Source organism: Mirounga leonina, unplaced genomic scaffold, assembly GCF_011800145.1.
Source record: "Mirounga leonina isolate KUSES-001 unplaced genomic scaffold, KU_Mleo_1.0 Mir_126, whole genome shotgun sequence".
NCBI lineage: Eukaryota > Metazoa > Chordata > Mammalia > Carnivora > Phocidae > Mirounga > Mirounga leonina.
The window spans coordinates 24,812,704-24,834,500 of NW_023270314.1; the positions used below are offsets into that span (position 1 = coordinate 24,812,704).

At 52.5% G+C, this 21,797-nt stretch overlaps 2 protein-coding genes across 7 annotated transcripts in view; one reads left to right on the top strand and one right to left on the bottom strand.

Annotated features, from left to right (window-relative positions):
- Positions 1 to 21,797, top strand: part of ITGB7 (integrin subunit beta 7) — a 22,663-nt gene continuing 866 nt past the window's right edge. Inside the window, exons 1-16 of one of the 3 annotated variants that reach the window (XM_035002564.1) lie at positions 1 to 70; positions 4,679 to 4,755; positions 5,272 to 5,475; positions 7,200 to 7,401; positions 7,491 to 7,661; positions 8,394 to 8,635; positions 8,969 to 9,127; positions 9,445 to 9,540; positions 9,707 to 9,796; positions 10,832 to 10,978; positions 11,405 to 11,598; positions 11,972 to 12,195; positions 12,439 to 12,658; positions 12,797 to 13,005; positions 13,314 to 13,471; positions 13,724 to 13,995. In XM_035002564.1, the coding sequence (XP_034858455.1) occupies positions 5,275 to 5,475; positions 7,200 to 7,401; positions 7,491 to 7,661; positions 8,394 to 8,635; positions 8,969 to 9,127; positions 9,445 to 9,540; positions 9,707 to 9,796; positions 10,832 to 10,978; positions 11,405 to 11,598; positions 11,972 to 12,195; positions 12,439 to 12,658; positions 12,797 to 13,005; positions 13,314 to 13,471; positions 13,724 to 13,804 (2,394 nt within the window). In that variant the 5' untranslated portion in view covers positions 1 to 70; positions 4,679 to 4,755; positions 5,272 to 5,274 and the 3' untranslated portion in view covers positions 13,805 to 13,995. Of the gene's footprint in view, positions 71 to 4,678; positions 4,756 to 5,271; positions 5,476 to 7,199; positions 7,402 to 7,490; positions 7,662 to 8,393; positions 8,636 to 8,968; positions 9,128 to 9,444; positions 9,541 to 9,706; positions 9,797 to 10,831; positions 10,979 to 11,404; positions 11,599 to 11,971; positions 12,196 to 12,438; positions 12,659 to 12,796; positions 13,006 to 13,313; positions 13,472 to 13,723; positions 13,996 to 21,797 lie in introns of those variants that run through there. The other 2 variants (XM_035002563.1, XM_035002565.1) reach the window with 2 other exon arrangements.
- ZNF740 (zinc finger protein 740) overlaps positions 15,977 to 21,797 on the bottom strand; it is an 8,543-nt gene continuing 2,722 nt past the window's right edge. For 3 of the 4 annotated variants that reach the window (XM_035002571.1, XM_035002573.1, XM_035002574.1), the window contains 5 exons: positions 20,532 to 20,681; positions 19,895 to 19,984; positions 19,313 to 19,436; positions 18,911 to 19,029; positions 15,977 to 17,724 (listed from right to left, as the gene is read on the bottom strand). In XM_035002571.1, coding sequence (XP_034858462.1) covers positions 17,635 to 17,724; positions 18,911 to 19,029; positions 19,313 to 19,436; positions 19,895 to 19,984; positions 20,532 to 20,681 — 573 coding nt within the window. In that variant the 3' untranslated portion in view covers positions 15,977 to 17,634. The remainder of the gene's footprint in view (positions 17,725 to 18,910; positions 19,030 to 19,312; positions 19,437 to 19,894; positions 19,985 to 20,531; positions 20,682 to 21,797) is intronic. The other variant, XM_035002572.1, reaches the window with a different exon arrangement.

Genomic DNA, 21,797 nt, shown 5'->3' on the forward strand with positions numbered 1-21,797 from the left:
CTGCAGCCTCCCAGATCAGTACACAAAGGCAACAACGGCTGCTAGAGGAAGGGCTGCTCTTCACATGCCCGTGAGTACCAGGGCACCAGCCCTCTGCCTCCTCTCCTTACCCGCCCAACCCCCCCAAGCCCCCCCCCAGGGAAGAGGGTTCCAGGCTCTGACCTGAAGACACCCAGGATCCGGCTGAGACTGGGGAAAGGCTCTGAACTCCTTTCTGCATTCCTAAGATCCTCTTCCCAGTTCCCTCCTCCAGTTTCTCAAGCTCTGCCCCCCCCAACCCCTACCCATCTCTCCTGCATGGGTTTCCCAAAAGTGGGGCTGGAGGGAGGCAAAGAAGGTAGGGGGTGTATGATTGATCACATCATTTGAGTGCCCGCCATGTGCCAAGGATTATGTCAAGGTGGGGCTCTCCCAGTCTGAGTCCCCAGCTGCTATAGCCCTGCTCCCAGTGCCCGGTGCTCAGCTCAGCTCTGCCAGTGGCACCTTAGCTGTGGATACCACAGCCCTGGAAGACCGTGGCCCAGTGGCTCAGTTCTCTTCCCTCCTCGTGCCACCGAATGGGCAGCAGAGGATTCCACTTGATTTGGGAGATCTGGATGGGTTGGGAAAATGCTGTTTCTCAGGTGCTGAAGGGGGATGTTAGGGTGTGTATTGGAGGCAGAATCGAGTCCAGGAAAATGGGACAATTACAGAGGGAAAGAAGGGAAGATGGAAGAAGAGCCCTGCAAGGGAAGAGAAAGGGGATCAGGTGGAGCCCACTGAAGCTGGTTGGGGGAAGGCATAACTTTTGATGATGATGGTGCTGGGGTTGGAGGGGAGGAAAGTGGCAAACAAACCGAGCCTCACCTGTCTTAATCCCTATTCGCTGTGTGACTGTGGGCAAGTCACTTATCACTCTGGGATTCAGGTTTCCATTTGTAAAAAGAGGGGGATGAAGTAGACAACTCTGCTGCTCTATGGCTAGGATAAGAGGGAAAAGGAAGTAAAACAAAGACCTGTAAAGAAGTGGAGAAGAGAAAAGCAGCAGAAAGATGTCACCAAAGTTTTGAATAGCTGGGGGGGAGGGGGAGAGAGACATTAACAGAAACAAGTAGCAGGTCGTGTACCCCCAAGTTAGCAAGAAGAGGGAAAACTGGGAGAAGGGGGTTGGGAAGTCCTGTGCAGGGAATCCCAGGGGCTCCTTTTAGGGGAGATGAGTGGGTTTGAGGTCTCTGGTTCTGTCCAATCCTGGGGGCCCCACCTTGACAGATGAGTCAAAACGGGGCTTTGTGCTGCAGCATCACCTGCCTCCTCGACCACAGGCCTGCTGAGCAAGCAGGGTTGAGGTTACAGAGGCTGAGCCCTGGGCCGGCCTCGCACAGGAGGGGGCTCAGAGACATATACATACATACATACATATATATATATACACATTGCACCTGAGGGCCCAAGTGGTGGGGAGCGGGGAGCAGAACAGCTGAGGTCAACAGCTTGGCACCCCACCCCTTCCCCACGCTGTACAGAGAGAGCACCAGTCTGAATCTAGACCCAGGCGGGGGAGGATGCAGATGCGTCAGGCCAAGGATTTAGTTGGCCTTTCTCATACACACACCACTGGTGGGAATATAAACCGACACATTTGCTAAAGAGGTTATGTCAGTGATATGCGCCAACATTACAAATGATACCTATTTAGTGACCCCACAAATCCTCTTCCAGGGACTTTAAAAAAAATATGTTATTTATTTATTTGCCAGAGAGAGCGAGGGAGAGCACAAGCAGAGGGTGCAGCAGGCAGAGGGAGAAGCAGGCTCCCCGCTGAGCAGGGAGCCCGAAGTGGGGCAGGATCCCAGGACCCTGGGACCACAACCCGAGCCAAAGGCAGATGCCTAACCGACTGAGCCACCCAGGTGCCCCTAAAATTTATCATTTTAGCCATTTTTAAGTGTGCATTTCAGTGGCATTAAGTACTTTTACAATGTTGTACAACCATCACCACTATCTAGTTCTAGAAGTTTTTCTTCACTCCAAAAGGAAACTGCCCAACAAGCAGTTATTCCTCATTCTCCCCTCTTCCTCAACCCCTGGCAACCACCATCTATTTTCTGTTTCTGTGAATTTGTCTAGTCAGAAGAGTTCACATGAACGGAGTCATACAATGTGTGGTCTTTTGTGACTGGTTTTGTTCACTTAGCATTGCGTTTTTGTTTTTTTTTTTAAGATTTTATTTATTTATTTGACACAGAGAGAGACACAGCGAGAAAGAGAGCACAAGCAGGGGGAGTGGGAGAGGGAGAAGCAGGCTTCCCGCCGAGCAGGGAGCCCGATGCGGGGCTCGACCCCAGGACCCCCGGGATCATGACCTGAGCCGAAGGCAGACGCTTAACGACTGAGCCACCCAGGCGCCCCTTAGCATTGCGTTTGCAAGATTCATTGAATCAGAGCATGTGTCAGGACTTCATCCCTTTCTATGGCCAAATAATATTCCATTGTGTGGTTATAGCACATTTTGTTCATCCTTTCATCAGCGGATATGTTTCTACCTTGAGGCTATTGTGAATGGTACTGCTATGAACGTTCATGCACAAATTTTTGTTTTAATTAACTTACTGAGGATTTATCAAACTGTGTTGCACCATTTTACATTCCCACCAGCAATGTATGATGGTTCCATATTCTCCACATCCTCTTTTTCTATTTAAAAAAAATTTTATTATAGCCATTTACTGGGTGTGAAGTGGTATCTCACTGTGGTATTTCCCTGATGTGACTAATGGTGTTGTGCATCTTTTTCTGTGCTTGTTGGCCATTTGTCTATCTTCTTCAAAGAAATGTCTACGTAAGTCCTTTGCCGTTTAAAAATGGGGTGGTTTGCCTTTTTGTTGTAAGAGTTCTTTATATATTCTGGATACTTACGAGATATATGATTTGCAAATATTTCCCCCCTTTCTATAGCCTGTATTTTCATTCTCTCCATAGTGCTTTTTGATGCACAGAAGTTTTGTATTTATATATTTATATTTTTACGAAGTCCAATTGACCTATTTTTTGTTGTTGTTGCTTGTGTTTTTGATGTCATCGTTAAGAATCCATTGTCAAGTCCAAGGCCACAAAGATTTACCCTTCCATTTTCTTTTCTTTTTTTTTTTTTTAAGATTTTTATTTATTTATTTGAGAGAGAGAGACACAGCGAGAGAGGGAACACAAGCAGGGGGAGCGGGAGAGGGAGAAGCAGGCTTCCCGCGGAGCAGGGAGCCCGATGGGGGCTTGATCCCAGGACCCTGGGATCATGACCTGAGCCGAAGGCAGACGCTCAACGACTGAGCCACCCAGGCGCCCCGTACCCTTCCATTTTCTTCAAAGAACTTAGAGTTCAAGGACTTACATTTAGGTCTTTGATCCATTTTCAGTTAATTTTTGTATATGTTGTGAGGTAGGAGTCCAGCTTCCTTCCTTCACATGTGGATAGCCAGTCATTCCGCACCATTTGTTGAAGACTGTTCTCTCCCCATTGAATAGTTTGGCACCTTTGTTGAAAATCAGTCGGCCATAAATGGATGGATTTATTTCTGGACTCTCGATTTTATTTCATCGATCTATATACCAACCCTTATGCCAGTACCCCATTGTCTTGATTACTGTAACTTTCTAGTAAGTTTTGCAAGTGAGAGTTCTCCAACTTCATTCTTTTTCAAGATTGTTTTGGCTGTTCAGGGTCCTATGCAATTCCATAGGAAGTATAGGATCAGCTTTTCCATCTCTGTAAAAAGAGGCCATTGCAATTTAACTTTTTGATTTTTAAAAAAGATTTATTTATTTATTTGAGAGAGAGCACGTGCGCATGCAGGGGAGAGGGGCAGAGGGAGAGAGGGTGTCAAGCAGACGCTGTGCTGAGCACAGAACTGGAGGGACTTGGAGCTTGATCTCACGACCCTGATATCAGGACCCAAGCCGAAAACCAAGAGTCAGACACTTAACCGACTGCACCATCCAGGAGTTCCCTTAACTTTTTGATTTTTGAAGCCTGGTTATGGCTTGCTTACTCAAACTGTTAATTAATAAGTTTTTAACAATCAGACATTTGCCTAGTTCTCCCTAGAGGTCATTCCAGGAATTACCCTGCCTTCAGGCTCGCTCTTCAATCTGTATTTGCAAAGTACAAGAAAGAGAAAATTTTACCAACCGTGGCTTGCCTTCCTCCATTATCCCAGACCTTTAGAAAGTTTTCTTATGGTCTAATCTTTATTCCTTTTGCTACCATGTCAGCTACCTTCCCTGCCTCTTTCACACACTCCTTCATCAGCTTCAGCCTTCCTTCCTCTCATTCCTATTCCCTGACTTTCCTCCCTTAAATTTAGAGCCCTTGATCCTCTTCATTTGTTTATTTTTTTAATGTTTTCTTTTCTCTCTCTTTTTTTTTTTAAGATTTCATTTCTTTATTTGAAAGAGAGAGAGACAGAGACAGAGACAGAGCATGAGCAGTGAGGGGGAGGCAGAGGGAGAGGGAGAAGCAAACTCCCCGTTGAGCAGGGAGCCCGACATGGGGCTCAGTTCCAGGACTCTGAGATCATGACCTGAGCCCAAGACAGACGCTCAACCTACTGAGCCACCCAGGCGCCCCTGTTCTTTCATTTAGAATCCAAGATTATGAAAGCTGCAAGGGCTGTCAGATTATTTATTTAACTCTCTCTCTTTACAGATGTGGAAACTAAGGCCCAGAGAAAAAGTCTGACCTGCCATACAGCCAGTGAGTCACTGAAGCAGGACCAGAACCTGGTCTGTTTCCTGTTCAGTTCTGTTTCCACTGTGGCTTTGAATCTTGGTCAATAGACCTGGGTGGGTGTAGACCTTAGTGCTTCTGGGCCTAGCCTCCAGACTCTTGTTAGGCCATTTTGCCCACCTTGGCCTAGTAAAATCTGCACACAGGCGGGACGGAGCTTCTCTGAGGCTCCTACCCAGGTGTGGTAGCTGCCTCTTCCTGACACTTTAAAGAAACCACTGAATCCACAGGGAGACTATCAGGGGAGATAAAGAATTGGGGTAAAAAAAAAAAAAAGAATTGGGGTAAAGCTTTTTTTTGTTTTGTTTTGTTTTCTTAAGTAAGCTCTACACCCAAGGTGGGGCTTAAACTCATCACCCTGAGATCAAGAGTTGCATGCTTTACCGACTAAGCCAGGCAGGCTCCCCTGAGGTAGAGTTTTGAGAGTGACAACCACAGGCTAAGTTTAGAGGACTGAGAGCTTGGAGGTCCTCCCTAAGGACCCACGTGTCCCCTTTTATATCCTATTGCAGGCCATGGTGGCTTTGTCCATGGTCCTTGTTTTCCTGCTAGTCCTGAGCAGAGGGGAGAGTGAATTGGATGCCAAGATCTCATCCCCCGAGAAGGCCACAGAATGGAGGGATCCCGAGCCATCCCTGCAGGGGTCCTGCCAGCCTGCCTCCTCCTGCCGGGAATGCATCCTCTCACACCCAAGTTGTGCGTGGTGCAAGCAACTGGTAAAGATGAGCCTGTGGCCTTTGAACCTGCGTATGTGTATGTGCAGAATGGAGCTACGTGTGTGATTGTGGGGGCAAATGTGTGGTTTTCTGGGCGCACTCTGCAGTTCCGTGTGCGACTGAATGTGCGCACACAGGACTCCTGTGTGTGATTGTGTGTGTGTGTGCATACACATGCTTGCCAGGTTCCTGTGTGTGTATGCTTACGTATCTGTGTATTTGTGTATCTTTGGAGAAGACATGTGACCATAAATTTGGAGAAGTATGTCCTCGCTGGAACTCCCGCTTGTGCAGAGGTAGAAGGAGCTGCGGCACTTGTATACATGCGAGAAAGTGTATTTGTCAGCTTGGGCGGCATAACAACATACCACAGACTGCTTGGCTTAAGCAACAGGAATTCATTTCTCACAGTTCTGGAGGCTAGGAATCCAAGATCAAGGTGCCAGCCCATTTGGTTCCTCGTGAGAGCCCTCGCCCTGGCCTGCAGTCGGGCTGTAGACAAGCTCTCTGGTGCCTCCTCTTATAAGGGCATTAATCCCATCGTGAGGGCTCTCCCTTCATGATCTCAGCTAACCCTAAGTTCTTCCCAGAGGCTCCATCTCCACATGCCATCATCACATTGAGGGCTAGTCCCTAGCAGAAAGTGTGTGACTGGGTTTCTGAGTCTGTGTTGGGCATGCGTGTGCATAACGTTCCTAAGGTATGTAGCTTCCTGTGGCTGGGACAGTAGAAGGGAAGGAGGTAGAAGTGTGTAGGCTTTGGAGGACAGGTTTGATCTACCTAAGTGGCCAAGGAGGATGCTGGGGAGTGGGTGTTTCCCTGGCTGGTCAAACAAGGCGGTTCTTTGTTTGTGCCTTAAAGAGACAGGGCTCATGGAGTGGCAGAGCATGGTGGGTACCTGAGCTGGGGGTGGGGGCAGAACTGTCTCTCCCACAGGAAGACGGAGAGTTAGATCAGAGATGAGGGCAACCTCGCTAGAAGGCAGAGCCACAGAAGCTGAGCGGAGGCTGAGCCAGCCCAGGAGAAAGGCATGTTGTGAATCTGGGAGGACCGGAAGAGGAGATTCCGAGTCAGCACCAGGCAGAGAGCAGGGAGGTCACAGGCAGACAGGCAGATATGTGTCTGCCTCCTTCAATCTCTGGGCCTAAGGCAGGCACCTGGGCCAGCTGAGAAGCCATTGTAACCATTTCCTTCCTCTGCCACTTTCCAGCCAGTCCCAGAGGTACCAGACACACTGGGGTGGGATGTGTGGGGGAGAGTCTCCTCTTCTGTCCCGTCCTTCTGTCCCTGTCCTTCCCCTTCCCGGGAACTTAGCCTGGGTCTTACTTAGCCTGACCCGCTTTCCCGTTCTGGCCTGGGCATGCAGGAGAGGTTGGACTAGGAGGCCAGGCTCCTCCTTTTCTTGTGGTAGTGAGGTCCCTGAGATCTCAACAGGAAGTCTGTGGCCCTGGGGTGGGGGTGAGGGTGGGGGGAGGAGAAGGTAGATGGCTAGGGCAAGGGGGTTATCTAGATAAGCAGCGGGGAGGTGGGGTGCTAGAGGAAGTGGGCTCTGACCAGAAGGACAGGACCAGGTTGGAGGGGGCTGTGGGGGGGCCGGGGAGGGGAGGGCATCCGCGGGGCTCAGGGACCTGTGGGGGGGGGTGGTTGGGAGCGGCCTGGATCGCAGGGGCTGGGGGGGGTTCCCTGGGGGACCAGAGTCCCGACGCGCCTCCCCTTGGGCTCAGAACTTCACCGCGTCGGGGCTGGCGGAGGAGCGGCGCTGCGGCCGGCGACAGGAGCTGCTGGCCCGCGGCTGCCCCCCGGGGGAGCTGGAGGAGCCCCGCGGCCGCCTGGAGGTGCTGCAGGACCAGCCGCTGGGCCCGGGCACCCGCGGCGAGGGGGCCACGCAGCTGGCGCCGCAGCGGCTCCGGGTCACGCTGCGGCCCGGTGAGTCCCGCCGGCGGGGCGGGGCGGGGGTGGGGGGGGGCGGGGGGGGGGGGGGGGGCCGGGCTGACGCCCGCCCGCCCGCCCCCCAGGGGAGCCGCAGCGGCTCCGCGTGAGCTTCCTGCGGGCCGAGGGCTACCCGGTCGACCTGTACTACCTCATGGACCTGAGCTACTCCATGAAGGACGACCTGGAGCGCGTGCGCCAGCTCGGGCACGCCCTGCTGCTGCGGCTGCAGGAGGTCACGCACTCGGTGCGCATCGGTGAGCGCCGCGCCGCCCCGCCCCGCGCCCCGCCGGCCCTCGGCCTCCCCCCTGCAGAAGCCCGGGGCCCTACCTGCCCTCTCCCAGTTTTTAACAGACCTGCCCAGGCCACACGTGTCGGCGTCTCTTCCCCAAGACGTTCCTCTTCCAGGACGGCGCTGGAGGGGATTTAGGAGACTGTCCAGTAGGAGCACTCATTCTACAGGAGGGACATGACTGAGTCCCAGAGTCTGGCCAGACGGGGTTCAGACAGCTCCCAGGGGTCAGACAGTGCACCCTGGACCTACCAACCCAGATACTGCCCTGACGCCTGCGTCTCAGCCCTGTCTGGGTCTCTCGGACAAGGGCTAAAGGCCACTGTCCCTGGCTGCGCGTTCTGCGCTCGCATCTCCCTGGCTCAAGATGCCCTCCTTTGCCTCCCGCTACACCCTACACCCTCTCCTTCTTCCTCCGGAGACCCTGCCTGACCTCCACTGTGTCCTCCCCTTGATCCCCTCCTGCCCCCACTGCCCTGAGCCAGGGATCCAACCCCTTTGCCCCGGCCAGGTACTCGGTCCCTGCGCGCCAGGAGCACTGGCTCTCCTTATCTTCTCTACTCCTCTGTGACAGTCCCCCTGACCGCGCCCCACTGCTTCCCATGGACCTCTGCCTTCTGAGTCCTCAGCAGCGGCCCTTCCACCCGGCTGCCGGCCAGTGACTTCTGGCACAGCCCTCATGATGCCCCCCTCCCAGGCTTTGGCTCCTTCGTGGACAAAACGGTGCTGCCCTTCGTGAGCACGGTGCCCTCTAAACTTCGCCACCCCTGCCCCACCCGGCTGGAGCGCTGCCAGCCCCCCTTCAGCTTTCACCATGTGCTGTCCCTGACCGGGGATGCGGAGGCCTTCGAGCGGGAGGTGGGGCGCCAGAACGTGTCTGGCAACCTGGACTCCCCCGAAGGTGGCTTCGATGCCATTCTGCAGGCTGCACTCTGCCAGGTGAGGAGGCGGGGAGGGCATCTGAGTCTGAGGCACTGTTTGGGGCCAAGACTGCCCCCTAGGGTCGTGCAGTGCCCAATTCTAGGGGTGCCCTTTGTACCATAGTTCCTGTAGTTTGCATATTTATTTTAAACAATTACCTGGTGGATTGGAGTCCAATATGTTGAGGAAGAGGCATGGCTTTCTAATTCATAAGAAGGCCTCCGCTAGCAGCAACCCTGTTTGGGGGGATACTGGAGACAGGGGAATACTCAAACTGACTCAGAATGAGGCTGGCAAATCCGTGGCTCGTGGAGCCCAGGGGCACAGCCTACGTCCAACCCCCAACCCCAGGAGCGGATTGGCTGGAGAAATGTGTCCCGGCTGCTGGTGTTCACTTCAGATGACACATTCCACACGGCTGGGGATGGGAAGTTGGGTGGCATTTTCATGCCCAGCGACGGGCACTGCCACTTGGACAGCAATGGCCTCTATAGTCGCAGCCCAGAGTTTGTGAGTCCCCAGCCTTGCCCCACCCCTCCCTAGCTGAGCCCCCTCTTCCTCTACGCCCAGGACCCCCACCCCTACCTCCTTCTCCTTACCAGTGTCCGCCCTGCTCTCTCCCCCAGCAGCTCCTCTTCTCCATGTCCCCCCACTGCTCCGACAGAAACCTGTGTCACCCCACTCCGAGCCCCTCCCTCCTCCTTGCTGAGCCTCCGGGGTTCCTCTAGCTGGTAGAACCCTGGTTCCCGGATTTCCTGGGCGGAGGGCACCTTGGATGTTGTGGGGGAGAGCGGCGGTGCTCACCTTGTCCCCGCTCCCCTGCCCAGGACTACCCCTCTGTGGGTCAGGTAGCCCAGGCCCTGTCTGCGGCAAACATCCAGCCCATCTTTGCTGTCACCAGTGCCACGCTGCCTGTCTACCAGGTGAGAACTGGCTGAATGCCAGACCTTCCCGCCACGAGCCTTTCTCAACTCCCTCAAAGACCCATTCTCTAACTTCCTGTACGCCCTCGCCCTCCTTCCAGACCCCCCAGAAGCCCACTTCCCTCTAACTGTGACCCACCATTTCTCTCGACTCCTCATAACCCAGGAGCTGAGTAAGCTGATTCCTAAGTCTGCAGTGGGGGAGTTGAGCGAGGATTCCAGCAACGTGGTGCAGCTCATCATGGACGCTTATAATGTGAGGGGCTGGGACTGGGCAGCATGGCGAGGGCGGGCACTGGAAAGGGGCCCTCAGGGGAGGTGGCAGAACTAAGACAGACTGATCACTGTTTGGTGTAGCTCTCCACAGCTCCTACCTACAGTTTGCCTATGGCTGTCATTCATCGTTCACTCACCCAGTCTGACTTTTTTTTTTTTTTAAGATTTTATTTATTTATTTGACAGAGACAAAGTGAGAGAGGGAGCACAAGCAGGGGGAGTGGGAGTGGGAGAGATGCGGGGCTCAATCCCAGGACCCTGGGATCATGACCTGAGCTGAAGGCAGACGCTTAACCATCTGAGCCACCCAGGCACCCCCAGTCTGACATTTGTAAATCTGGTGTCTGGCTTGCGCAGAGCACGGAGCCCTGCTCTGGGCAAGGAAGGAAAGGAACATTCATTGAGTTGGTATTTCATGCCAAGCACTGTCCTAAGTGCACGTGCTGTTTGCCATCTCATTTACCCCACTAAACCCCTGTTTGCTAACGATTAGCATCCCCATTTTATAGATGGGGATATAGACACAGGAGGCTGAAAATAGATAATAGACAGAAGGGCTGGCATTCATGCCCCAGTCGATCCATACATAAAGAAACATCTGGAGCCTACTTTCACTGAGCTTACAAATAATTCAGAGACATTCTTCACAGGAACCACAGAATTTTACAGGTAGAAGGAACCATAAAGATCCTTAAGTGTTTCTTGGGCTTAGCTCTGTAGCCATGCCGTAGACTTCTTATGACAGGGATCACATCCTAAAGCCACGGTGAGAAAAATCTGAGACAGTATCCAATTTCCCAGGGCAAATTCAATTGAAAGACTCTGCCCTTGAGCCCTTTACGCGCACAGATTATATATCCTGATTTGGGGTTTGAGAAGCAGCCGCTGCACGTTGCAAGGGGCCCCACGGTGGGCCGAGGGCAAGGTTATGGCGGAATTTGAAATGGCTGGAGAGGGCACGAGGTGGGGTTGGAGTCCTGCCTTCACGTGGTTACTCACTGTCTCCCTTCCACAGAGCCTGTCATCCACGGTGACCCTCGAACACTCTCCACTCCCTCCGGGGGTCCACATCTCATATGAATCTCAGTGTGGGGATCCTGAGAAGAGGGAGAGTGAGGCTGGGGACCGGGGCCAGTGCAACCACGTCCGAACCAACCAGACGGTGAGAGCCAGCCGAGATAGGCAGAAGGAAGGAAGTGGGGGTGGGGGAGGGAAATTGAAGCAGGCAGGAAAAGATGGGGGGCAGACACAGAGAACAATGCAAAAGCATGGGGTAGTTCTCCATCCATCCTTTCTAAAAGGGTTTAATGAGTGTCTTCCTCCAGTGGGTGTCTAAGAGATGGGTGTTAGCATGATCCTATCCCTTAATTTCTTAAGGAATAGGTTCTGGAGGATCAATAGGTTTGGGGTGTGTGTGTGTTTTGGGGTGTGTGTGTGTGTGTGTGTGTGTGGACACAGGACCTTAAGTCTGATTTCTGCCCACATTGTCCTCAGGTGAATTTTTTTTGGGGTGTGTGTGTGTGTGTGTGTGAGTGTGTGTGTGTGGACACAGGACCTTAAGTCTGATTTCTGCCCACATTGTCCTCAGGTGAATTTTTTGGTTACTCTCCAAGCTACCCGCTGCTTCTCAGAGCCCCATCTTCTGAAGCTGCGAGCCCTTGGCTTCTCAGAAGAGCTGATTGTGGAGTTGCACACGCTGTGTGATTGTAACTGCGGGGACACCCAGCCCCAGGCTCCCCACTGCAGTGATGGCCAGGGGCTCCTACAATGCGGGGTATGCAGGTGAGGCTCCAGCTTCCTTTCACCCATGTGGCTCCCCACACATGACTGAGCCCGATGTTCTTCTTCTCCCTTCTATCCTCCCACTGGCGTCTCTAGACATCTTTTTCCAGCCATCCCAAGACTCCACCCCGATTTTCATCTGAAGCTTCCCAGATATGCCAAGACCCTCCCCTCCACCAGAACCCCCTCCACTCTTCTTCTTGGCGCTCAACCATACACCAGCATCCCTCCAGCCACTCATCTCTCTTCAACTCTTTTGAGAGCTTAGGTTTAGAGGATCCTGGGAAAGATAGGTCAAGGGATGGTCAAACCCTCTGACCCACCTTCCCGTTGCCTGGCTCTGCCTGACTCGGCCTCCGCCTTCCCCTCCCAGCTGTGCCCCCGGCCGCCTGGGTCGACTCTGTGAATGCTCTGAGGCTGAGCTGTCCTCCCCGGATCTGGAATCTGGGTGCCGGGCCCCCAACGGGACGGGGCCCTTGTGCAGCGGGAAGGGACGGTGTCACTGTGGACGCTGCAGCTGCAGTGGACAGAGCTCCGGGCGTCTGTGCGAGTGTGACGACGCTAGCTGTGAGCGCCACGAGGGCGTCCTCTGTGGAGGTACCTGCAGACTTTGGGAGAAGGGTGGGGGCGCAGAGTGGCTCCCATGGGTATTTAGGCTCTGGGAACTTCATGGCCCTAAGGGCAGGTATCAAGGATTCTGGGGTAGGAGTTGCAGGTGCCTGGCCCACTTGGGAGGGAGCTGGATGCACAGGAGCAGACCAGCTCCAGGCAGCCCGTGGTGGCACGTGATGTCAGTGTGTGAAGAGTATGGGTGTCAGCCTGTGCGTGGCTCTGCCCCAGGCTTTGGCCGCTGCCGATGTGGATTGTGTCACTGTTACGCCAACCACACGGGCAGAGCGTGCGAGTGCAGTGGGGACACGGACCGCTGTATCAGTCCCGACGGCAATCTCTGCAGTGGGCACGGACGCTGCCAGTGCAACCGCTGCCAGTGCTCGGACGGCCACTTCGGCGCCCTCTGTGAGCAGTGCCCAGGCTGCGAGACGTCCTGCGAGAGATACAGGTGAGGCCTCGGGCCCGGCAGCCTGGGAGCAGGGGCGCAGCGGGGCTTGCTGAGCCACTCCCACCGGCCCACTCCTTCCTGCCGGGTAGCGTGGGTGACAGCTGCCCAGCTGGTAACCTCTTGGTGTCCACCGGACAGGGACTGTGCGGAGTGTGGGGCCTTTGGGACTGGTCCCCTGGCCCTCAACTGCAGCAGGGCTTGTGCCTCTGCCAACGTGACTCTGACTTTGGCCCCTATTCTGGATGATGGCTGGTGCAAAGAGAGGACCCTGGACAACCAGCTGTTCTTCTTCCTGGTGGAGGAGGAAGCCGAAGACAAGGTCGTGCTGAGAGTGAGACCCCAAGAGAGTAAGTGGGCAGGGATGCCGTGGACATGCCGAAGGGAGCCCTGGAAGTTTGACGGGTAGGGCCTCAGAACTCTGGGGCTGGGGAGGTGGAGAGAATGGGAAGCCAGGCTAGGGGCTGAAGTAGAGCAGTGAGTCCAGGCAAAAGTGGAGGCGATGGGAGACTTAGAGGAGACTTGGCCACTGAGGATAACCTTGGCCACTGCCGGGTTCCCTTTGTTTTCAATGACAGGCAGGGACGGGGAGGCTGGACACACTGTGGGCAACTGTCCACCAATCCGCATGCCCCGCTGTGTTGTTTCTTGTCCGTAGGAGTAGATCACACCCAGGCCATTGTGCTGGGCTGCATGGGGGGCATCGTGGCAGTGGGCCTGGGGATAGTCCTGGCTTACCGGCTTTCTGTGGAAATCTACGATCGCCGAGAATACAGGCGCTTTGAGAAGGAGCGGCAGCAGCTCAACTGGAAGCAGGTGGGGAGACTGCCTTGTACCCTACTGGGCTCTCCCTGGGTAGGACCTCTTTGCGCTCTGCTTCCCATCCCACCCTCAGCCCTGACTCCTTCCACCTAGGCTATCCCCCTCACCTCTGTCTGTGCCTCCTCTGCCCCACCCCCTGCTAACGTCCATCAGCTCTTGGGGCGCTGCTCAAGCTCGAGGTTGGCCTCAGGGTTAGGTAAAGAAGACCTGGGACTTTTCCTCATCGTTTCCAACCTCGCCCCCCAGGACAGCAATCCTCTCTACAGAAGTGCCATCACGACCACGGTCAACCCCCACTTTCAGGAGGCAAGGAGTCCCCTTCTCTGAAGCGGGGGGAGGAACACTCCTCCCAGGGCTCTTCTTTCTTCTCAGCAGCCTGGTAGGGGACTACTGAGGAATGGTCACCACCTACTTCATTCTGACACCCGAGGGCTGCCTACCCCCGCAGCCTCGCTTCCCTACCTCACGAGTGGCGGTCAGCCCCTGCGCCCCCGTATACAATAAAGACTCTTACCTCAGAGCATAGCGGTCATCTTGCTTTACCCACGGCCAGAGCAGGCTGTGCAGCCTGGGCCTCGGTCCTCCCCCCAGCACCCGAGGGTGGGAGGCTGGCTCTAACCCGACGTGCAGGACACGCAGGAAGCGGCCGCTGGGGGTGGGCTGCTCAATCCCCAGGCTCTGCTGATGCAGAAGGGCTGCAGAGCCACACGCTGGTACCCTAACCTCATTCTGTTCTGGCGTGCGTGTTTTGTTTTTCTTATTCGGAAGTGATATCCTGTTTTTACTTCCACTTGTTGCTCTTCTGTGGAGGGGAGTGTTAAACGGTGGTTTCCAGGATGCTGGACGTTTGGGGTGGTTATATTTGGGGGGAAAACGGAAAACCGCTTTGGCCCCAAAGAAGCAGCTTTCCCAAAAAAAGAGATAGTATGTAGAAAAGCCCCATTTTCTTTTTATTTAAATATCCTAAATATATCACGAAGGAACATACACTGCACTTTAATGGTAAAAAGATACAAGTTTATAACATCTTATAAAAACTACCATTTAAAAGTGATCTTGTTCATTTGATATTCCCCTCCCCCCATAGCAAAATAAGTATATTAAAAAAAAGAAAGAGAGAGAGGGAGGGAGAGGGCAGAGAGGAAGAGTTGGAAGGGATTAAGATAAAAGCCCCAGGACTGCAGCAGAGGCAAAGAGCGTCTGGGGAGAGGGTTAGAAGTTGTGGCGGGACCCCCCACATCTCATTTAACCCTCCAATGTCAAGCCATAGGGCACAATCAGTAGCTATGTGATGAAAGAGGCTGTTGGGGGGGCGGACGGAGAAGAATTGGGGTGCAGGGAAGGGCAGGGCTGGTAGGGCCCCGTACAAGGGCCCCCCCAGAACTGGTGCTCTTTCCCAGGTCCCCAAATTCCACGTCCTGGTCTCTGAGAGCCTGCCCTAGCTCCCTTTCCCTTCACTCCAAATGCACCTGAGGCATCTGTCCAGTGCTAGACCCCACCAGCTGAGGAGGGCTGGGGCGTTGGGCCCAGAAGCCTCTGCAGCGCTCTTCGTCTGTGGTTTCCCTAGGGCGTTAAGTGGGGCTTCTGGGCCCTCTGGGAGGCTGAATCACTCCTTTCACCTCTTTGCTCCTCTCTCCTCACACATCCTTGGCCCCAGAACCTCAGCACCTGGACAACTGAACTAAGCACCTACCTGCTCCTGAGTTGCCTCCACACCCAATCCTTGGCAGGGGTGCTTCCAGTATGGCTCTTTCCACATCTGCTCACAAATTCCCTCTCCCTCCCACCCCGGCAGGAGGCTGAGGCTGTGGGGGGCCACGGCACACAGTGACCTAAGCACACATCCGCACACGTAGGGGCATAGGTCACTCAGGGGATTCTCGCCACACACACTCCGATCCTAAACAGATTAGCTGCAAGTGGCAGGGAATGAAGCCTCCTATTTTCAAAAGTGCTCGTGGGAGAGGTTTTCTAAATGTAGCTTCCTTCCAGGAATATATTCCCAGAAGTAAATGATAAATTCCAGCCCCAGCAGAGGTCTCTAACAGGCAAGGGGCTCGCTCACACACGGGAAGATACCCGGCTTGCAGGGACCACAGGGCAGCTTCAGGGACTGAGGTCTAGGCCCTGGACCATAGCAAATGCAGGTGCCAGCATAAAACTATAGGAGCACAGGCAGCAAACACTGCCCAGTGTCTCTGCCAAAGGACCTCAGGAGCCATTGGAGCAAGTCTGAAGGGTGCCACACCTTTCTTTCCCCGAAATCCTCACATTTCAGAGGTACAGAGCCCCCCACCCCCCTCCCGCACACCTGACAGCCAGGAGCTTTCTGCTGCTGTTCCTACATCTAGGAAATGAAGTTACACTGCCTGGAGCTGCCATCTTAGATCCCCACTGACAGCGTGGTCAGGTTCACCAAGCCTCCATGATTATTCCATGATTACTCCCCTCTACAGGTCAGGGCAGGCCACAGTGGGGGCCAAACCCCAGAACCTTCCACAGCAGGCAGAGGATTTTTTATTTCACATTAGAAAATTCATGTTTACAAGCTTTGGCTTGAGTTAAACACCCTAACCAGCCTGCTGAATCAACCCCCAAAAAACCTCTCCAAAACAAAGCCCTTCACTCCCCTAAATCAAGTTCCTCAGCTGGGACCTCAAGCACCCTCAGATTTGGTGGTGGTGGTGGTGGGGGCTGTTTCATGCTCATCCTCCCCTGAGTTGAGGGCCAGAGAAGGGTTTGGCTCAATAATGTGCCATCTCCAAGCATACAAACACAAGCACACATTTCAATGAACACACTCAAGCGCGCGCACGCACACACACACGCACGCGCGCGCACACACACACACACACACACACACACCCCTGATCACTTTTTTGGGGGTGGATAGGGTGGTGGTGTTGGGGCAGAGAGGAGCAAAGAGTATGATTAAGAATAAAACCTACAATAGGTTTCTTCCTCAGTCCTTTCTCTGCAGCACCCCCTCCCCCCAATTCTTTGTTGGGTAGGGATGGCCATTAAGAAGGAAGCGAAGATCTTATTCTTTGGGACCAAAGGCCACACCCCTATCTCCTACCTGAATACAGTGATAGGACTTGGGCAGGGAGAGCAGCTCACACTGCTCAACAGTCATGTCAGGGGACACCAAACTCCTTTGTTTCTTGAACAGTTGTTGCTCAACTTGGGACTAGTCTCGGGTTGTTCCTAAGAGGGCACAAGGAGAGAGAACCCCCTTTGGTATCCATGACTACCTGCTCAAAACCTCTGTCTGGCTCAGGAGTCAACGGCAGCGAGGTAGCCACATGCTATCTCCAAGATGGAGTGCCCAAAGAGGGCATGGAAGGGCTCCGTGGGCCGCTCTCACCCAAGTTCCCTCCACAAGGCACTTGAGCTGACCCCATCAGGTACCAGGGTGGCCTGGGCCGTTGCAACAGCCGTGGGCACAGCTCTCGCTCTTCCCTGGAGGAAGGAAGAGGTACCTGCCCACTCTAGTTGTACCCAGCCCTTGTCTGCTCCTCCCGCCATTCTTCCTTCTGTCCCTACAGTGTATAAGGAGACCAAGGTAAACTCAGTTGCCATCCCTGATCCTCCTCTCCTTCAAACAGAAGGTGAGGTGCAGGGCTGTGGAACACTGAGGATCAACTGCAACTAAAAACTCAATTCTGGGGAGGGCTGGGCCAGCCATTGTCCCTGCTTTAACCAGGGCTCTATGCCTCCATATTACCTGTATCCACAGTGTAGCTGCTAAAATTGCTTTTGAATAAACAAAAACAAGAACAGAACAAACAAACAAATCCCTCTCCCCAATCCTTTCCATTTCAGCTGCCAGCTGGAGTCCAAGGTTGTGGGAGCCACACCAGTCTTGGTCCTGTACCTTCAGTCCCCACCTATAACCTCAGCCAAGGGTCCAGGGACTAGCTTCCCTACCCAGGAATGCTGTAGGAACTTCCCCGAGATACTCATAGTCTCAGATTATTTACAGAGCTGAGGCTCTGAGGCCGCTGTCCCCTGATGCACTCTTCTGGGTCTCCTGGGTCCACTCCTCCAGGAGGGGGACAGGTACAGACGGGGTGGTGGTGGGACCATCAGACCAGAGGGGGTGCGCTCTTCGGTAAATTCTTCTGATCACTCCCACCACCCAGGGCCCCTTGCGCCTATAGAGAAAACTGCCCGTCGGAAGTCTTGGACTGGCACCCTTGGCACATCCGTTTGTGTCTGAGTAATCGATCTGTCCGAGAGAAACACTGAGAAGAAAGGAAGGATTAAGTGTTGAGAGGAGAACCTCAGCTACCTGTTGGCTAGCTCTGCCTTCCCCACACAGGAGGCACGCATCCCGTTCCACATGCCCTCAGCAAGTGCACAGATGGCAGGAGCACACAGTGGTTAAGAGCGCAGGCTCCAGGGCGCCTGGGTGGCTCAGTCGTTAGGCGTCTGCCTTCGGCTCAGGTCATGATCCCAGGGTCCTGGGATCGAGCCCCGCATCGGGCTCCCTGCTCCGCGGGAAGCCTGCTTCTCCCTCTCCCACTCCCCCTGCTTGTGTTCCCTCTCTCGCTGTGTCTCTCTCTGTGTCAAATAAATAAATAAAATCTTTAAGAAAAAAAAAAAAAGAGCGCAGGCTCTGAAGTCGGGAGTCCTGACTCTAGCACTCAGTGGCTGTGCAACCTTGGACACGATATCTGACAGCACTCAATCTGTACACTCATCTGTAACGGGGCTAAAAGTACCTACTCACAGAAGGGCTGTGTCATTCATCCAATATTTATTGAGTGTCTGTCTCAAGGCAGGTACAGTTCTTGGGGCTGAGGATAGAGTGGAGAACCAGAGGGGCAAAATCTCTGCCTCATGGAGCGTTCATTCTAGTGTTTTGAGATTCAGTGTAAGCGGGTGGAACAAAGCATCCAGGAAATGTTAGTTGTTATCATTTCTCGTCTTTTGTTCTCGTCTTGTTTTGGTCTAGCTCTTACATTCTCATCAAGTCAGACACTGACCCCCCGGGCAGAGATTGTCTTTCTTCTTCCAGGTGCACCAGCTCTGAGTTAGACTGAATCCTGCCTCTGCCCTCCATCTGCTGTGTCCTTAGGACACTTAACCTCTTTGAATCTCAATTTCCCCAAATGTGAAATGACGACAAAACAGCTCTTTACGGAATTAACATGAGAATTAAAAAGATAATCTATGTTAAATATGCTCTCACAGTGCCTGGCACAGAATAAGTACACAAGAAATGCTACTGTTACTACAATTATTCTCATGGCCCCTCCCATAAACAGCTGCATAAGGCCAGAGAGCAACACCTCACCCCGAGGCACTAACTCTACCATGGCCAGGAATTCGATGTGGCCCCTTGTTGGGAAGGGGATGGGGCTGGCCCTGGTTCTTGGTGAAGGAAAAGTTTGTTGTGTGGGGTAGACGGGTGACACGTGAGCTTACCTGATGACACCGTTCACACTGGTAGGGCTTTTCGCCACTGTGCACACGCTTGTGACGCTCCAGGTGGTACTTCTGGATGAAGCGCATATCACATATATCACACTCAAATGGCTTCTCACCTGGCCCAAGTGGAGAGAGAAGTTAGTATCAGGAGGTACACAAGGTAGGGACTTCATTCCAGGTATTTTCCCAGAAATTTTTAATTTTTAGCAATGTACGGACACCTAATGAGGAAAGGTCCCCAAAGCTGTCGGTCTCTGACACTAGATACAGAGCCACAAAATCTTTCTAGCTAATTCACTTATCTTCTTCCTCTATTTCTGATACTCGGCCCCTAAAACAAACCCAATAAGAGCTACACACACACAACTACAGACTACTGAATATGAGCAAGAGACTTACCAGTATGAATAAGGATGTGCCTCTTGAGGTGGTAACTGCTCCTAAAGGCTCCAAAGCAGTGTTCACAAATAAAATTTTTGGGAATCTTTACTTGAAAAGAACCATTTTGTTCCACCACCACCACCTGGGGGCAACAATCAGGCATGTCATAAGGCTATCCCTCAGCCACCTTTTTGTCCCCATTCTACTCTGGGTCAATTTCCAGTTGCTGGACAAAGTAATCTTTCTGATGTTGTCATCTCCCCCATTCCCTAGAGTTAAGAGACCCTCTGAGGAAGGAGGTGGGCATGGGTAAACTGTCTGCCCCATCAAACCCAACACCTCTGAATGTGACCTGAGGTCTGCCTGCCCCTTTGCCACAGGATCCCATGCTTCCCTGGCCCTCCTTCCTTTACCAAGGATGTTCTGGAGAGGGCAGAGATCAAAGACCAAAGTGGCCTATGGAGGAAATAAGAGTGACACACTCATTGGCTATGAGTGACCAAAACATCTAGGGAAAACTCCAGGTTGAGCCACAGACGAAAGAAAAGGAATTACCCCATTACCAAACGGTACCAGTTTGGGGATTACCCCATTACCTGCCTTTTTAACAGTCTTCTTTGAATGAGAGGCCTCAGCCAAGCTGTCATCATCTTTGCGACTCCGGGACTTATCGCTGTCTTTTCGGTGGCCCTTTAAAAATAAATCAAAGCTAAACTCACAGTCTATTTCCCCACACAAGACAGGAAACCAAATGCTGTGCTGCAGACTTTTTTTTTTTTTTTAAAGATTTTATTCATTTATTTGAGAGAGAATGAGATAGAGAGAGCATGAGAGGGGGGAGGGTCAGCGGGAGAAGCAGACTCCCCGCCGAGCAGGGAGCCCGATGCGGGACTCGATCCCGGGACTCCGGATCATGACCTGAGCCGAAGGCAGTCGCTTAACCAACTGAGCCACCCAGGCGCCCCCTGCAGACAACTTCTAAATGACAGTAACCACCTGCCCCAAAGGTTTAGAGAAGGTACTCATCCATTTCCTCTCCAAGTACTATGGTGTTAAGGGGTTATAGGTAAAGTCCTTCCTTAGCTCTCTAAAATACCCACATTCATTCATTCCCCAGCTGGATCCCTTTTCCCCACTTCCCTAAACAGAAGCACTGAGGAATCAAAGCTTGGCATCTCCTGGCAGAGAGCTTGGGCCACCCGACCCCCAGGTGCCACAATGGACTCAAACGCTGTACCTGACTTGAGCACCTCAGCACATCAGGGCTACCTGCCCGCTCTCCATTCTCGGCCTGCTTGCTGGCAATCTGGCTCAGCATCATCTTCTTGCTGGCTGCAGTGGGAACCAAACTCACACCTGCTAGGCCTTCACAAGCCAGGAGACTTGCCTAAGTTGAAAGGAGATGAGGTGTCAGGTCACCTGGCAGGGCAGGGCAAAAACAGGCTGCCATCTTCTAGAGAACTACCTTTCACACCCAGCCACAAACAAACTGTTTCTCTAGGGAGTGTCCCTCTCTACTGCAAAACTCTGCTTCCTTCAAGAGTCCTCCCTAACTCACCTCACCAGGAACAAGTTACTTGTTATACATCAGCATTTAAATACAAATCAAGTGAATAACCAAGTATTATTGACACTTTTGTCATTAGCAATGTGCTAGGACCTGTTACCAGGTACTTGGCCTCGTGAATGGGCAGGAGGGTCTGCCCTGCTGAGCCACTGAAATGGGAGATTTCTAGCAGAATTTCCTCCTTCCTCTCTCACCAGCAGGTTCAGAGGCCACTTATGATTGGCAGACATCACTGGTGCCAAATATATATTCTATCAGGTCCCAAAAGCATGTTTATCAGCAAAACTAAGTTATTTCTCCCTTTAGATTTTAAATTCCCTAGGTGTTGCAATTTTAACAGATATAAAAATTAAGTCACTTGGAAGGATTTTAGGGTTGAGTATCACTTTCTCTTGACCTCCAAGGCCATTTATTTGTGTGCAAATCCACATATTTCACATATTCTCTACTCTATGCATAGTTTAAAAAAATTACTGAAACAAGGAATGATTAAAAAAATGTCCTCTTTTCATGGCTACATTCTTCAAACTGACTTTGTTTAGCCAGCACTAGAAAATATACTTTTCTTACTGAAAAAACTTTTTTTTTTTTGAAGAAACACTTTAAAGAAATAGTTGATCAGCAAACTTCCACAAGTGATTTACTAAAAAAATTCCTTTTAAAAATACTCTCTTAAAAAAAGAAATTCCTTTTAGTATATCCTGGGACTCCTTCTTTTCTTTCTCCTTCAAGGACTTTGGACAGAAAGGTCTAGAGGTGGAAAGCTTAGCTCTGCTGTTTGTACTGTATAATCTTGGGCAAATTACTCCACCTCTTCAGGCCTCAGTTTCCTTAAATGCAAAATGTTTATGAGAGTATCTACTCTCACAGGGTTGATGAGAATAAAACAAAGATACAAATGCCTAGCAGTGCCCAGTACAAAGTTAGTGATTAGTG